General features: G+C 38.5%; 1 protein-coding gene across 1 annotated transcript in view; it reads right to left on the bottom strand.

Annotated features, from left to right (window-relative positions):
* Positions 1 to 15,406, bottom strand: part of LOC145768138 (uncharacterized) — a 56,446-nt gene that overhangs the window by 24,493 nt on the left and 16,547 nt on the right. The window contains exons 5-6 of the mRNA XM_082579614.1: positions 11,192 to 12,057; positions 45 to 123 (exon numbers count right to left, since the gene is read on the bottom strand). Of these exons, the coding sequence (XP_082435740.1) occupies positions 45 to 123; positions 11,192 to 12,057 (945 nt within the window). The remainder of the gene's footprint in view (positions 1 to 44; positions 124 to 11,191; positions 12,058 to 15,406) is intronic.

The raw sequence follows: 15,406 nt of genomic DNA, 5'->3' as shown, positions 1-15,406 counted from the left end.
GAAAACAAATTATAGATATCTCAAAGATAGAATCCAGAACAAACCTTCGTCGCTGTCTTCCAGAAGGCTTCGAATGACGCTTCGGATTTTCTCTTTCTCTTGAAGCGTAGAACTCGTGCTCAACTACTTTCACATCGATTCAATTTATCCATTTTCACAAAAAATTTGATCCAAAACATGAAAAGAAAAAATAACAGTCAGTCATGCCTACTAAGAAAACTGTAAAATCGTGTTAGAAATAATGTGAAGCTACGTAACAAAAGGTTTTAAACAGTTTTGAGTTTTCGCTCAACTTGTCAGCGACACATTGATTTGCAACAAAAGATGCAAACGTGTTTTTGTTTTGTATGGATCAAAATATATCAACTCTCAGCATAAGATTGATGCACTGAGGCACTGATTGTGGGTGCACGGTCGTTTGGTCGACAGACATTTGGTCGACAGGACGTTTGGTCGACAGGACGTTTGGTCGACAGGACGTTAGGTCGACAGAACGATTTATTTTAGGGTTAGGGTTAGGGTTAGAGTCAAGGTTAGATTAGGGTTATGGTTAGTTAACTAACCCTAACCCTAAAATAAATCGTTCTGTCGACCTAACGTCCTGTCGACCAAACGTCCTGTCGACCAAATGTCTGTCGACCAAACGTCCTGTCGACCAAATGACCGGGTACCCTGATTGTGTAGGTCCTGATGATGTTGCAGAAATAAAAGTTTCCATGTTTTCTGATGCAGCTATTTAAAATTAGACTGTCAATTTTAAATAAGTAATTTCTTTTTGCCCACAACGCAGTTAATTTGTGACGCAAACAGTTCCTTTATTGTCACATAGCTTGTTGTTGCGTCACAATCGAACGGGATGGCTGTTTATGCGTGGTGCAGCAAACACTTGAACAAAATTGTAATTTGAAACATTCAAAATCTGTCAAACGCACCAAAATGACTAAGATGTGCTGATGACAGCAGTTTTGCTGCAACCTGTTTACTATTAACTTGAACATGAACAACATCCAATTATGACATGCGGATGAGTCCTATTTAAATGGTCTACTTGTTCCACACTCAATGCTAACTCGGAACCAAAAATCTTCATTCTGTTTAAAAAGTTTAATGACCAGCTACGTTTTGGGATAAAGTCATTTAAACCTCAGTCACTATGTGTACAACGATGTTTCACCATAAGCAAAGCTACAACCGCATTTTGTTTCGCTCCGATAATGTACCAACTATGCTAAGAACAAATTTCTCAAAACTGTCTGCCTGTTCTCTCCAGCTGACTGCCACCTGCGTGGGTTTGCAGCAAATACCAACCTTGCAACCCAAGACAACTTAAGTCGTTCAAACAAACCGCCTTATTACCGATCAGCTTATGAAGACACATCTGTATATCTATCAATGTGGTCAGATAAGATTGCACAAATCACTGCTCCGGGCATTCTGCAAAATCGATAAACTTTGACAACTTCCTTCAATTCAAGCATAGTAGACGCCACGTTCTCTGTCAGCACACTACACAGTAGAAGCTTCCAATTCTACTAAAACTTTTAAAATTAAAGATACTTCTCAATATAAGAAGCAATTGAACCTGATTTCGAAAGTCCCAAAATGAATTTGATACACATGTAACTCTGAAGATGCGATGTGATACGGCGTGCAAAACGTCAAGAAGTAACTTGATTCTCAAATCAATTTCAAATCGTTCAATAAATTCCTTATCTGAAACGCCCGAATGAGCAATTGTACATTTTTGCACCAATCTTGTCCGTCCAGTTAATCACACTTTTCAAGTTCGATGCTTTACTTTTTTTTAACAAATCTAATTCAAAGAATATTAATTTCACAATTCCTAGTTATACAAAACCTTTTCTTTCAGATAACTAGACAATCTCCTTCAGAAAACAACCTCTGCACAATAGTTTAGATTCCCACCTAAACTGTGGTTTGCATTACTTGGGTTTGTGATTTTGTTCTACCTTGTATGCGAGACCCATCAGTACTAGCAGAAAACCGCAACAGAAAACGTCAAAGATACGTCTGGTAACATGATATCAACTAAAAGAAGAGAATTTAGTCAAATGAAATCAAGTATTTCAAATTTCTCTCATCCGTGAACAACCAAGCATCTATTTACTCAACAACGGGTCACTGGAACGAATGCTCTGTCTCTGCGTGACTTTAACGTAATCTAACCATAAAGTAATCTCAACAAACTAGCAACAAATGCTTGCCTAAAATTCACCGACTTGCATCTTGATTTTTAAAAGTAAATGCTCAAATTTTATCAAAATATCTTGATATCCGCTCAAATGAGTCGCTTTGAAAATAAATGCCATGCGAGTTCAAGAGTTTTGCATTGCAGCTCCCTTCAACTCCTGAAGATCGTGCGCCCGATGGTAGAACTACCCTTGAATGGGAAAGTTACTGAATGAATTGCCGAGCGCCACACCGGACGTCATCACAAGGACATAGGCAACGTTACAATTGCAAATCCATCGAGACAATGTGGACTGGGAACACACAGATTGTGCCAGAAATGTCGGCAGAGGAATCTTTCGTCTTGATTTTTAGTTATTAATAAAGTCGTTTTAAAAAAGAATTGCAGAAAGTCACGTCTTAGTTTCAACCGTGTAGGATTGGTGTGAAATTATTCGTGGAATGCATTTGTTGGTTTGTACAAACGAACAGAGAACACGCGGTCGTTGAACCGTCAACATGGTCAACTTCGGTTACCAGGAAACAGGAACCCAGAAGACAAAGTGAATGATAAAGCTGAACAACTCCAAAGATGAATGCAAAGGAAACAGAACAAATTCCAACATTTTATCATTTGGCTGCAACTTGACATCCGCTGATGATGTTTCAACATTAAGTGATTGAGAAACTTAAATCTAAGATCTCACCACACTTGCAACCGTCGTGGTTGTAAAGTAGTTTAACTGGAAATCGTGTCCGAAGAAACTGCTTTGGACTTAATAATGGTTCATGGAAATTCATACAATTCTAAATGATACTCACAGTTTACTACAAAAATTATCTTTATGCCACATCAAAAGTAACTCTTCAGTAAAGCCGCGCAATTCCAAATATATTAATCACCTCAATCCAATAAGACCTTCCTGGTATTGAAAACCTAACCCAGGCAAATTTCAATCTCAAACGTTTGAGTCGGTTGAGTGACTCATATCAAAAGGTGCATTAACATCACACTTATAATAAGTGTATTTCTTCTACATTTATAGCATCTTCTGTAAAATGTCAAACGTAAAGTATCAAGCTTTTAAAAACGGTAATTTCATCAATTTGACATTAAAATAACTTATAATGGTCCGATTCAAAAGCAAAATGCATTCGAAGCTGGCACAATAAAACATGAAGCTAGAAATGCAACCTCGTTCAATCAATTTCTATGAATTGCAACTTTTTTGACACCCAACACCACGATGAGCAAACTTGGTGTTTGATGAAAGTAAGCACGAGGTAAAAATTTAAAAGGCCGCATTCGGGTTGCTGACGTCACAAAGCGTTGACAAATAACTTGCAATCGTGCTTTCGTGACGAGGTGAACCTGGCGAGTGCAATTACCACTTCCCATGATCATAAGATATTCATCAAACTCAAATTGGTGGAAATAGCTTTCGATTGATTTATGTATTTCATTGTAAAATCTACGTAGAACAATAATTTGTTTGCTTGGAGTGTCACCACACAGATGCTGAACAATTGGATTCAGGAAATGCACGTGCTTCAGCCCTCATGATCAAAAGATGTATGGGAATAGCTAGATGTGCACAAAAACACGTTGATGTAATGCAAATGTCTGTGGTTTCAATTGTAAAACAAAAGCTTGTCCACATTGCACACGAACGTGGAAAATATAGCAGTGAATGCTTTTTGCATACGTCATATAAAAGTTAAAACAAGTTATTACGTTTGACCAATCTATAACTATATGAATAGATTCCAAGAAGTTAAAAAAGTAAAATCTTCAGCACATTGCAGTAGTGCATGTAAAACTTTATATTCTACATTGACACTTTCTATCATTCTATAATACTTTCTGCTCCTCATCTGGACAATTTCCATGTGTCCACCTGATTCTCCTTATGCTGACCACACAAGCGGATTCTCACGGTTTGATTGTTTCAAGAACAATGCGGCATCTACTTAGCGCGCCATTGGCCTCGATCGTCTGTCATGACCTTCAGAAACAACCATTCACCAAGGTAGCCTACTAAGGCGGTTTGAAACTTAAATCATTAGCAAATCTTTTATTTTTGTTTCGAGTTTGCAACGAAACAAAATATTTTCGAAATTAATTTACTTCGGAGGAGTCGTATGCCTGGCCCTTATTGTGATGCATGAAGTTCGAGACAATCTGCTTTGTCTTGAACTCAGTGAAAGCACAAAGGACAACACTGGGATTCATATCATGGCAAACATTGATGTGTTTCCTACAAGGCAATCTTGGCAACATACGTGCAAGCTGAAACACGTGACCGGTGACTCAATGACGTTTTCCTACGCAAGATACGTCACAATCAGAAGCTGAAGTCCTGAGTGCAAGCCTAATAAAATACAAGCAAAAATTCTCTTCCTTTTTACCAAGTCCAGTGAGAGCAAACCTTGTTCTTCTTTCGTAATGTACACCACGTGTTAATCTTCTGTGCTGGAAAACATTTCTTTTTATTACAGCCGGTGATATAATTATTTTATAATTTAATCCCCCACGTCAACCTGACCGACTCTTACGTGTTTTTCAATATCTTTTGGCATTGGTCATCGCTCGAAGTCTGCAGTAAATCTTATCGTGGAAAAATTATGTTGAGTTTTGTCACATAATTTATATTTCTACTGTTCCTGAAGGGGCAACATTTGCATGTTTTCATTGGATTCTGCAAGGCCTTAGTCAGAGGTCCATCCTATTACTACTCTGGGATGTCGAATTAACCGATGTTTTCCAGAACAATTAGCAAAACCTACTACGCTACACAGTCTGGAAACCAGTCCAAAGACTGGCTGCTCTCTGGCAGCCTTCCAGTGTAGTGCGGGAACATCGTAAACCTGGGGTAATTAAAGGATAGACCTTCGGCCCCAGAGGCTCACACGACGAAGCAGAAGAATTCCTTTTTAGCATTGGTTCAACGGGCAGAGAACAACCGATTTAATCTTTAATCTTCTTCAATCATTATCAACATCGGGTATTGTGACTTCATCACATTCATATTGCGGTATTCTGTTCCATTTCAAACATAAATCAAGTGACAATGTGACACTGCCTTTGCAATGTTGCCATTTCACCCCTGTCAAATGTGTAAATTGTTGCAGTCAAATATAGAGTAGTTCTTTAATACAAAAATTTCAATAAAACCACTCAGGCGTGACTCACTGCAGCCACTGTTGATTGGACTCGGAGATTCGTAGCCACCGAGAAAATTCTACGTTGTTAACATTTTATCTTTGACAGTGATCCATTTTACGACCAGAGCAGAGCAAGAAATGGCGCTTTGTATCTATACGTCACAATGTGAGATAAGCAACAAAAGAGACCAATTGTGCAAAGCCAAAATTACATGGCCATGGCTTTATCGCTGCACTCACCGACCCAACAACTTGGTTTCTATGATAAGTAACTAAAAGATCAGGTGTTGTTAATATCGATTAAGTCAAAAGACAAGTAATATTGTCCAAACGGCCGATAATCTCAGTGACAAATCTCAGAGAAACCAGTTGTAACATAAACACAACTACGATTGCTGCACCACATACACCCTGGGGCACTGATAGTAAAATCAAGAAAAAAATAAACCTTTATGAACACATGAAATAGTTAGAAACATGGCACAAAACATGACCAAGATGATCGCACTTGTTGTATTCAACGCATTTCATCCGAGTCCAAGTAAGTTGCACCAATCTTCGTGCTGGATACAAATTACAGGAAATCGACCTCAAACATTCTCAAACGGGAAAGTTAGCATATTTAACTCCACTTTATAACAGGAATAGATAGCGCTGCCAATGGCCAGTTCAAACCGATCACAATTCACAAGTATACATATCCTACGCACTACGCAGTGGTATGAATAGTTGAACACAGAGAATGAATAGAACGTTATTGGTGTTCACTACAATTTATTATCCATTAGTGATGTCTCTTTTCAAAATGCTGAGTTTTCACACACAGTTTTGTGGCCAAAAGAATCACAAAACGTTATTAAGTTTGAAAATTTTAATCTTAACAACTTGAATTAAAAAGAAAAAGTTTGCAACAAATATGCCGGCAGAACTAAAACAACTGAATAAGTTTGTAAAAATGATTAAGTCCACAAGAAAAACGTTTTTTTTTGCTGATTTCCAATGACTGGCTTGCAAAACAAGGTAGGGATAGAGAAAAACTGTCATATCATGTTCGCGAGTGATGTCGGTCACTGGTCGATTTGCGACTACTTCGTAGGCACCTGGTAGCTCTAAACGTCACCCAGTGTTGCTGGTCCTGGCACAAAAAAACTAACACTAGAAACAAGACTTGATTGCATTCAACAAATGTGTTGAGTTGACTGAGTAGGCCACATTGACACTTATTGTCATTAGACTGGGCACGCATTTGAAGCATGACAATTTGGCACGGATCTTTTCAACTGCTTGTGTCACATTGCTTCACTTTTACAAAACGTTTGCTCAGTTTATATGATTTGAACAAGTTTCTAATTGAGCTACCACTAAATCAGCAAAGCGCTCCTTTTTTGCATTGATTCAACGTCTGCAGACGTAGACTTAAAGTCAAAATGATTGACTTGTTGATTGGGAAGCACCATAATAAATGTACCATGCTTGCAAGCCTGCAATTTACAACGTAATAGAAAAGATGCTACAAAACCTTGGTTGCCTCGGTTGGGTAAGCTTTCTTGCCATGCGCTTTTCTAATCAAACAATTCCAAAACTTTCTTTTGGATACGATTCTTTTCATTTACAACCTTCAGTAAAATTCACTATCCCGCCTATGCACTGTGAACATCACTTGAGACCATAAAGCAAACACCAGAACGTGTCAAGTAACAAACTCGGCAGTTGTCATTGCGGAGAGTTACTGAAAGCAAGTGGCAAGCAGGGTTGCCAGATTGATAAAACAAAAAACGCCAAATGCATCCCCAAAAATGGCCAAATTATAGAAAAAAAGGCCAAACCTGAGGTTTTGTTCTCTTTGTTGAAATCAGTGGTGTTTTTGCACTTACTTTCAACAACAAATTAGATAATATTTACCCAGTTTCTATTGTTCTACATGTTATCTGTTAAAGAAGAATCGCTTAGTAAAATTCCTGAAAAAATGCAATCCATAAAATACAAACAGATAGGTATGGAAACAATTACAATACAACTGAAATATGCATACAGCATTAGGCTAAGCGTCATCCTGTAGACTAAAAAGCCATTAACGTCCAACAGTGAGACCCAGGTGACTAGTGAGAAGGAGTTAATATTGGCATATCACTTAATGCAATATGAAATAGTATATATATATACAATATTTATACCCAATATAATTATGATGATGTAAAACGCTACACCAAAACTTTTCACTGTTGCTAGGGATAACCAAAAGAACTATGAAAACCAAAAGAAAAAAAAAGCCAAACAAATGCCAATCGGGAAACTAAAAAATGCCAAAAAAAGGCCAAGCGGCCAAACAAAAATTGTCCAGCCAAACACTTTTCAAAAAGGCGAAATTTCTGACATTTGGCCGTAAAAAGGCCAATCTGGCAACCCTGGTGGCAAGACGCGAACCATTCAATGCGCAAGCAATGTCGTGCCACTGCGACTTTAATATCCGTTTTCCTGTCATCTTCTGTTTAATTGACGTGAAACTGGTCAGAACACGATGGACACATCAGATAGACATGTTGATGAAATGGCCGAGTCGTGGGGTTTATAGTCTGGATACTATACAAATGAAGGTCTCATAACCTCTCTACCCCGTCAACATGTGAATGGGTGATGAAGCTGTTTTGCATTAATACAACGTTTGGTTGAAGTGAAATGTTACGTGACTATATCCCATCTGTTGAATGGGAGTACCTGTTCCATTCAGTTGACGAGATTTCAATTGAAAGAAAATAATTTGACAAACAAAGTCAGAAACTGATCCAACATCAAATAACGTTTAATTTAAATAAAAACTTGTTGAAATTACTAAAAGCTTTCTTCATCCAAAAGTGGGCCCTCAATAGTTTACTTTACTAACCGAAAATACATTTCACTCACTCATATGCAAATAATACAACGCAATAACATAGAATTTGTCATGAAATTTGTTTTATCATGATGCAAAAATAATAGTCTGCGACAAGGGCCAGACGTGTCAACAAAAAGTTGGCATTTTTTGCTTTTTTGATATATATGGGCAGTGGTTTGTTGTTTGATAGTGTTCGCACATCAGTTCAATAAAGATATCTCCCTCTGCCAAAGTTGTATCCGCTGATACTTCTCCATTCTAATAGACCATCAGACTATCTCAATCAGGGGAAGGGGTATGGGTTAGTCGATCGGTTGCATTGCACGTCTCCATAATAAGCCTCCGAGGGGTCCTGCGATCAGTTTCTATTTGGGCTTAAGGTAGCCTCAAGAGAACAAAGTCAACCAAAAGTATCGAGTTCCGAGCAGTCAGGTTATCATTGAAGCTGTGTTGGAGTTACAAATTTTGCTTTTAAAGATGTGGTATCATCATTCAAACTGCAAGGAAATTAAAATTTATTATCACAACCAATCTTTTCAAATGTAGTAACATATTTCAAAAACGGGGAGAAAGTTTCAAGTATTTACTTATGTTTGCGGCCCACGTCAGTCCAAACAACAAAGTAGTTAATGGCATTCAGATCTATTAGTGTGACGTCACAAGCGACTGTTTAAAGATCCCGCGATGTTGGCAGAATCATAAATCGTTGCAGTTTGTGTCGCACTGTTCTGTCCAACAACTAAAGAGATTCCCACGGTCAAAACGGAAGAGATTGAAGGATTTCCAAGATTTCAAGTCCAATTCTTGCATCGCAGTATGGAAATATTAAAAATCTACCACTTCCGCCTAAACTTAACTTTTTATAGAAGTAAATGTCGCAAGGGATGAAACCCATTTTGTGTCAAAGCTTCAATGGAACTGGGACTTTACACGGATATCAACGTGAAAGTGTAAATCGATTTCGAAGCTTCCGAACGTTCCTTCTTCCGTTCCAATTTCTTGGGTCATGTTTTAAATATTTTTTTTTTTAAATAGTATTTGGTGGCAACATTTGTTTCTCACGATTGTCGGTTAGCTTCAAATTGTGATGACGAAGATGTCGCCTTCATGTTCAACTCGGCACGACATCTGGACTGGACACGGGGCTTGACCTGCGCGAGATTCCACCTCAGCATACAATTAAATTATACAATTAAATTCTATAAAGGTCCTTCTGATGATCCTCCTTTTAGGTGAAACAGGTTGTCAAAGGTTTAGAGACTAATAACTATATTTGATTTAAAGTGTTCAGGTATATCTTTCTCGTACAGTGTTTGATTCACAAACATGTAACTGTGATCATCAATTAGTGATAGTTCTCGTCAGTAGCACTTGTGAAAACTAACGGGATGTGTCGTCTTTGAATTGATTTGAAGTCTACAGTCGTTGAAACAATGCAAGAAATACCTTACGACAGTAATTACGTTACTGTAGATCTCGCACGGCAATACCTCGGAAGCATTACTAACTTTGGTGAAAACATTCGCAGACTATTCGAATCATTGTTTGCGTAATTAAATTCCATTTGACGACCACCAAGTAAAAGATACAATCGATTGTACCTAAAACATATTTCGTATCATCTGACCCGTACACTACTTATGCTTACAAATATAGTTATAATGCTCTATTCTGTAGTTAATTAGTTCTTTATCAGACGCTGGCAATCTTATTTCTACACGGGTGAAGGTCAGAGATAGGAAAGCGATGATGTCGTTGTGTTGCCTATTCCACCAACAACTGCAAGAAGACAGCATACTCCTCAAAAATGGAGCCACTTCAAAGTCAGTGAAAATACATACACTGATGTTGGAGCTTCTTTACATCGTCACTGCTTGTTATATACACAGCAGTATAACTATTTATGCTTCCACCAGCTAAGCCTGCTTGCCTGGGTATAAAGTCGCCTCAAATATACAAGCAACTTTAACTTAAACTGACAATTTCACGTAATAATTTGTGTAATCCATCATCAACAATTGAAACTTTTACTAGCCAGGAAATGCAGCAATGATTACCATACAAGGCAAAGTGACTATTTATAATTTTCTTTTTCACTCAGCTGCCCAGGTTATTAGGTTCTCGGTTTGCAAAAATGACGTCATGCAGTGAAGGCAAATAAACAGGCAGCACTTTCAGAAGGACCTCACATCATGAAACTTCCATCAATCAAAATGTGTCATGATGATCATACAAATATGGAAAGATGTCACTGTCATTTGAAAGGGCAGCAAGACAATCAAAATCAGAGACAATAGTTTCCGTTTATCAAAATGAGTGTAGCAAAATAAAAATATTACACAGGCAAGACGCACTTGAAAGTTTTAGTACAAAACGATAAAAATAAACTCTCTTAATTGAAAAGTTAATTTCTATTCCAAAAATATATTCATGATCTCCTAATAAGACGACGGCCACTCAAGACTATGTACGGAGTGACGTAATTTATTTTTATCTCCTGTAAATTAATTGATTGCTTGAATCTTTATCTTCTGACTGGAAAAGTTCCTTTGAGAGCTTAATCTAGTTTCGCATATTTGTGGAGGCTTTGGATCACTGACGCAGGACCGGTCAGCGAGATTAACAGAGTGAGGCTCCCGCTTGTTGAAGTGTTGTTACCGGGGAATTATTTCATCCACTAGGTTCCGCTGACTTGACTTGAATGGAAAGCAGTCCTCAAGCGCACACCCCGAGAGTCGAACCAGCGCCGCTTGATCTTGAGGCTTCCTCTTTCACGAAGTCACGCGTTAACCAACAGAGCTATCGGGCAATTTTGGTCAAATTTACAATTTATGTTTAATTTACGGTACGGAATTAATTTACGTTTATTGTTCGTTAATTTACGTTACTCTGATGGTATTGTAGCTGATACTGCATATCGGTATTTGTCTAAGAATGATCAAAATTAATTAAAGTTTTGCTCACCAAGAATTTCAGTTCGCTGATGCTCATCGCTTCGTAATCGACCGATGACCTCACGGTGACGTCATCACGCTCTTGATTGTTGCTGGAAAAGCTTGATTGGAGTTGATTAGGGGCTCCATCTTGTGGGCGGGCAAGTACTTCCATTTCGCCACTAGTAGATTTACGTTTCTTCCAAACAGGAGACGCTTGTTTTTCGCTTTGGGAAGGTATTGGGGAGGATAATGAGGCAAGGTGGGTGGTAAGGGGGGTCGCAAATCGAGAAGGAAGTTTTATTTCATGCTCGACTTTGAATAAATTTGTGGGTGATTTAGGTTCGTGTCGGAATGGGGTTGAAGGTGGCGAGTTGGGTTTCTTAACAGGAGGTTCCAAATCGTTATGAAGTTTTTGTTTTGGAGTAAAAAGCTTCTTTCCAATCGCTCTCAATACAACTCGTGCGGACTGTTTGCGCGAATGATCGCGAACGCTAGATGTCGCTTTCGCGCTATGTGGATCGGAAGAAGAAGGAGGGTCTGAATGCAAATCTGGACGAGAAGACAAGTCGTCGGAGATAACCCCACTCGATCGAGACGAAACAGCGATAGGCGGTTGCGAGGGAAGTTGTGGCGTATCACCTCCTTCGTCAGCTGTTTTGGCAATTTCTTTAACTTCCCCTGACGAATTTGATTTGCTTGTTCGTTTGCGAAAACGCTTTGAAAATCGTCTTTTACCGAACCCAGAATCTTTGCTCTCCGATGGAGGGGGCGATTTTGGTTCCTGTTTCTTTACGGGAAAATTTTCGGATGATTTCGTCTTCAGGAAACGCGAAAACGGAGATCGAGATCGGGATCGCCTGCCCGAAGACTCCGGAGCGAGTTTTGGTGAAAGCACTGAAAGAAACAAAATTATTTGTCAGAAATGTTCCACAATAACCTTCAGTTTTAAACTTAATAAATCGAACTTAAAGTTATGGCCAGTGATTCAATTAAAAAAATACTTGGTAAGATCAAACAACGGTAGTTCGACTCTCGGTGTGAGCAGTTATGTAGCACGCTTCAAATACAACTCTTCGTTCAACGGCAAATGGAGTGATGGAAGAATTTGAAAGCATTAACACTTCGTTGAAAATGAGAACATTAACCACTGTCGTTGGTTCAAAACCTCCAAAAGAAACTGCTTGGATCAAGACTCCAAAAAGCTTTTTTTACTTCAAGGTTAATATTAATTCACGCCTCACAATCAGGTAAAATTCACTCAATCCAACTCAAAACTAATCGCTACAAACCCAAAACCAGTGTAGCAGTCGCAACTCATCACATGCGAACTATACGTAAAACACGTAAAATACGTAAAAAAACACGTAAAACGTACGTCACCTAAACGAAATGTGTTTAAAACATCACCATATTACAAATCACAGCTTGTGCAAGGACTGAGGATATCAATCTCTTCACGGTTGTTCAAGTCTTTACGACGTGACCTATTTGTTGCGCTTTGTTTGTAAACAAGCCTTCGTGTTCAACATAAGCAGCATTCATCGGATGGAAAAAAAGTGAAACAAAAGAGAATTCTCAATTTATTTCATCGAAAATAGAATGTTTTCAAGATTTGTATAAAAAGACAATAATGTTTTATAGATCGACCTTGGTACTTTATTAAAGGTGTTGATGGGCGTGAGAGAAAGACGCACGGATTTCTGTGAATTATGTCTTCGTCTTCTTTTTTAATAGCTTTGACCAGAGTTCAGTTTACCCATGATACAATAGATGGGCCCGTAAGAATAATACCACTTCAAGTCATCATTCAATTATATAGCAATTAATACTTAATAGTATTATCAAATTTCAACAAACTGGTTGCTTATGATGTTTGTAGAATTAAAAGGACAAGTGCCAGTCCAATAAAGAAATGAGGAGGTGACTCACTGTCTTTGGCTTCAGCTTCACCTTGTTACGTCACAAATCACAGTTTGTCGATTGACAATAAGAAAGTAAGCAAGGAACTTAGTCTACACCTGTTCCACAATATAATACAATAAATTATGCAATGTTCTTTGCACGAATGGTCTATGCTAGAGAACCAGTCTGTAGAGAGCCACGAAACCCGATGTCAGTACAGCGCCGGATTAACTATAGCAGCAGATGTAGCAGCTGCTACGGCCCCGCGCTTGGTGAGCAAAACATTTTTTTTGCAAAAAAATGTTGAACATAGTTGGTAAATAATTTTTGACTTGCAAACTGGTATGGCATGGGAGAATATTATAGTTGTAGGATTAAATTACTTAGTCCCAACGTCTTATCCCTTCCTAATTATTGTAAACTTTAAAAACCGGTCATTTCCGCTGGAGGCAACTGCCTGATCGAGTGCCACGAGTCCACGATATTAGTTGTTTGAAAGATTATTCGATTGTACTGTACAAGTGTACACCAGTGAGAAGAGTATCAATCTTGCCGATTGCTTTGGACAGAACTATTACAACGCGTCCAACATGAGCGGAAAATATAACGGACTAGACCTAAAGGCACTTGTCAAAAAAATGGTGCTGTTGCAGAATATGTTCCATGCTATGCTCATTCGTTGAATTAAGTTGGTGTATGCAGCGCGCTGCGCAATCGTGTCCAGAAACAGTTCAGTTCTTTGACTGTAGGCTATTTTTTGCTGCTTCAACCCACCGGTGGTCCGTTCTGGAGTGTTCATGTGGTGGAGTGCTAAAGAAGCTCTCTGAAACACGATGGTCGGAAGAGCTGATGCCATTAAAGTAATTAAAGAACGTTTTCTTTTCAAAAAGGCACTGGAGAAACTTGCAAATGACCAAGTGCAGAAGGTAGAATGTCGACAGCAGCCAAATTGACTCCTCCAGAAAATGGAGTTGCTCGAAATTGGAATCTTAGTGGTGTTTTAAAATAGCTTACCCGATCGCTTCCAGGCAAGTCAAGCCTCTCTTCAAACAAAGCGGCAAAATCTCAACATTGCTTCAGAGTTGTGTGCCTCTTTGGCAGGATCCCTACAGACTTTCAGAGAACAAGTTTCTACAGACTAAGTTTGAGTAAGAGGCGCAGAAGCTGATTCAAGTGCGGATTACCGACCAACAAGCACAAGAAGAATTGTCCAAAATCGAACGCACGATGAGAATGTAGGCAGTGGCCGTTCAATTTCAGATGCAATGGATATCAACTAAAGACAGATTCCCGGTGGAAGTTTTTCTTGCAGTATTGGACAGCTTAAGCTTACAATCTGCGCTGGAGCAACGTCGCAAGGCATACACCAATTCGTAAAGCTATTGATTAATGATTGCTCCTCTCCAGAACTCAACTATTTCACTTCGATTAAAGAAAACAATATTGACACCACGTTTCCTAACATTGACAATTTGTTACGCATTTATCTATGTATGATGGTAACTAATTGTAGGCTACTGGAGAAAGATCATTTTCAAAATTGAAGTTGATTAAAAACTAGCCTAGCCTATTTGCGAAACACGATGGGGCAAGAGCGGCTACACTATAATGAAAAAATATCAAACCTATGAAATATTCTATTACTTCCCAGTCATTATCTGTACATCAAATCAATCTGCTACAGGCCCCACACTTGGTTAATCCGGCACTGTGTCAGTAGTGTGACCAGGTTTGTTGGCACAGAGTCCGATGGACAATGCGCTCGGTTGGGCTTCTACAACGCTATAAAAACACACCATTTGTTGTAAAATCAGCAAAAGCAGTTGAGTCAATTAGAACATTTTTTGTGCAAATACTGTGTTTTGACTCGATATATCAGTCAAAAGGCTCCAGTCTCTACATTTTGCTTGTCGAGGATAGTGAGCCGGTTCGCTTCCCATCTCGATTAACCACGCTCTTGGTCAAAGTTATTTCAGCTTGTAGACCTTTTCATCTTTGTAAGGACTGAAACAGTTTGTTTAGAACTACTGTAGATATTGAAAACGTACAAATAACTTCGCTTTTTTAACAATCAAAGTTCTAACTTCTAGTCCTCATTCATGAGTCGCAACATTTGCTGAGAAATTTGTGGCATCCATTGCAACTAGTAAAGATTACATGCTGATTTTATCTTTGCATTTCTTTCCTAATTTCTATTCTTATAGTTAGACGCATTTTTTTTTTTAATCGTTTGATTAGTTAATCTTAAATCAGTTTGTGCGAAAACCATTCATTCTTTCTTTGTGTTCCAATATTTCTTGATTGGTATTTGAAAGATTAATAAAATCACTTTCTCTCCCAC

Source organism: Aplidium turbinatum, chromosome 1 (genome assembly GCF_918807975.1).
Source record: "Aplidium turbinatum chromosome 1, kaAplTurb1.1, whole genome shotgun sequence".
NCBI lineage: Eukaryota > Metazoa > Chordata > Ascidiacea > Aplousobranchia > Polyclinidae > Aplidium > Aplidium turbinatum.
The sequence above is the reverse complement of the archived record's forward strand: the minus strand, read 5'-3'. Positions and strand labels throughout refer to the sequence as shown.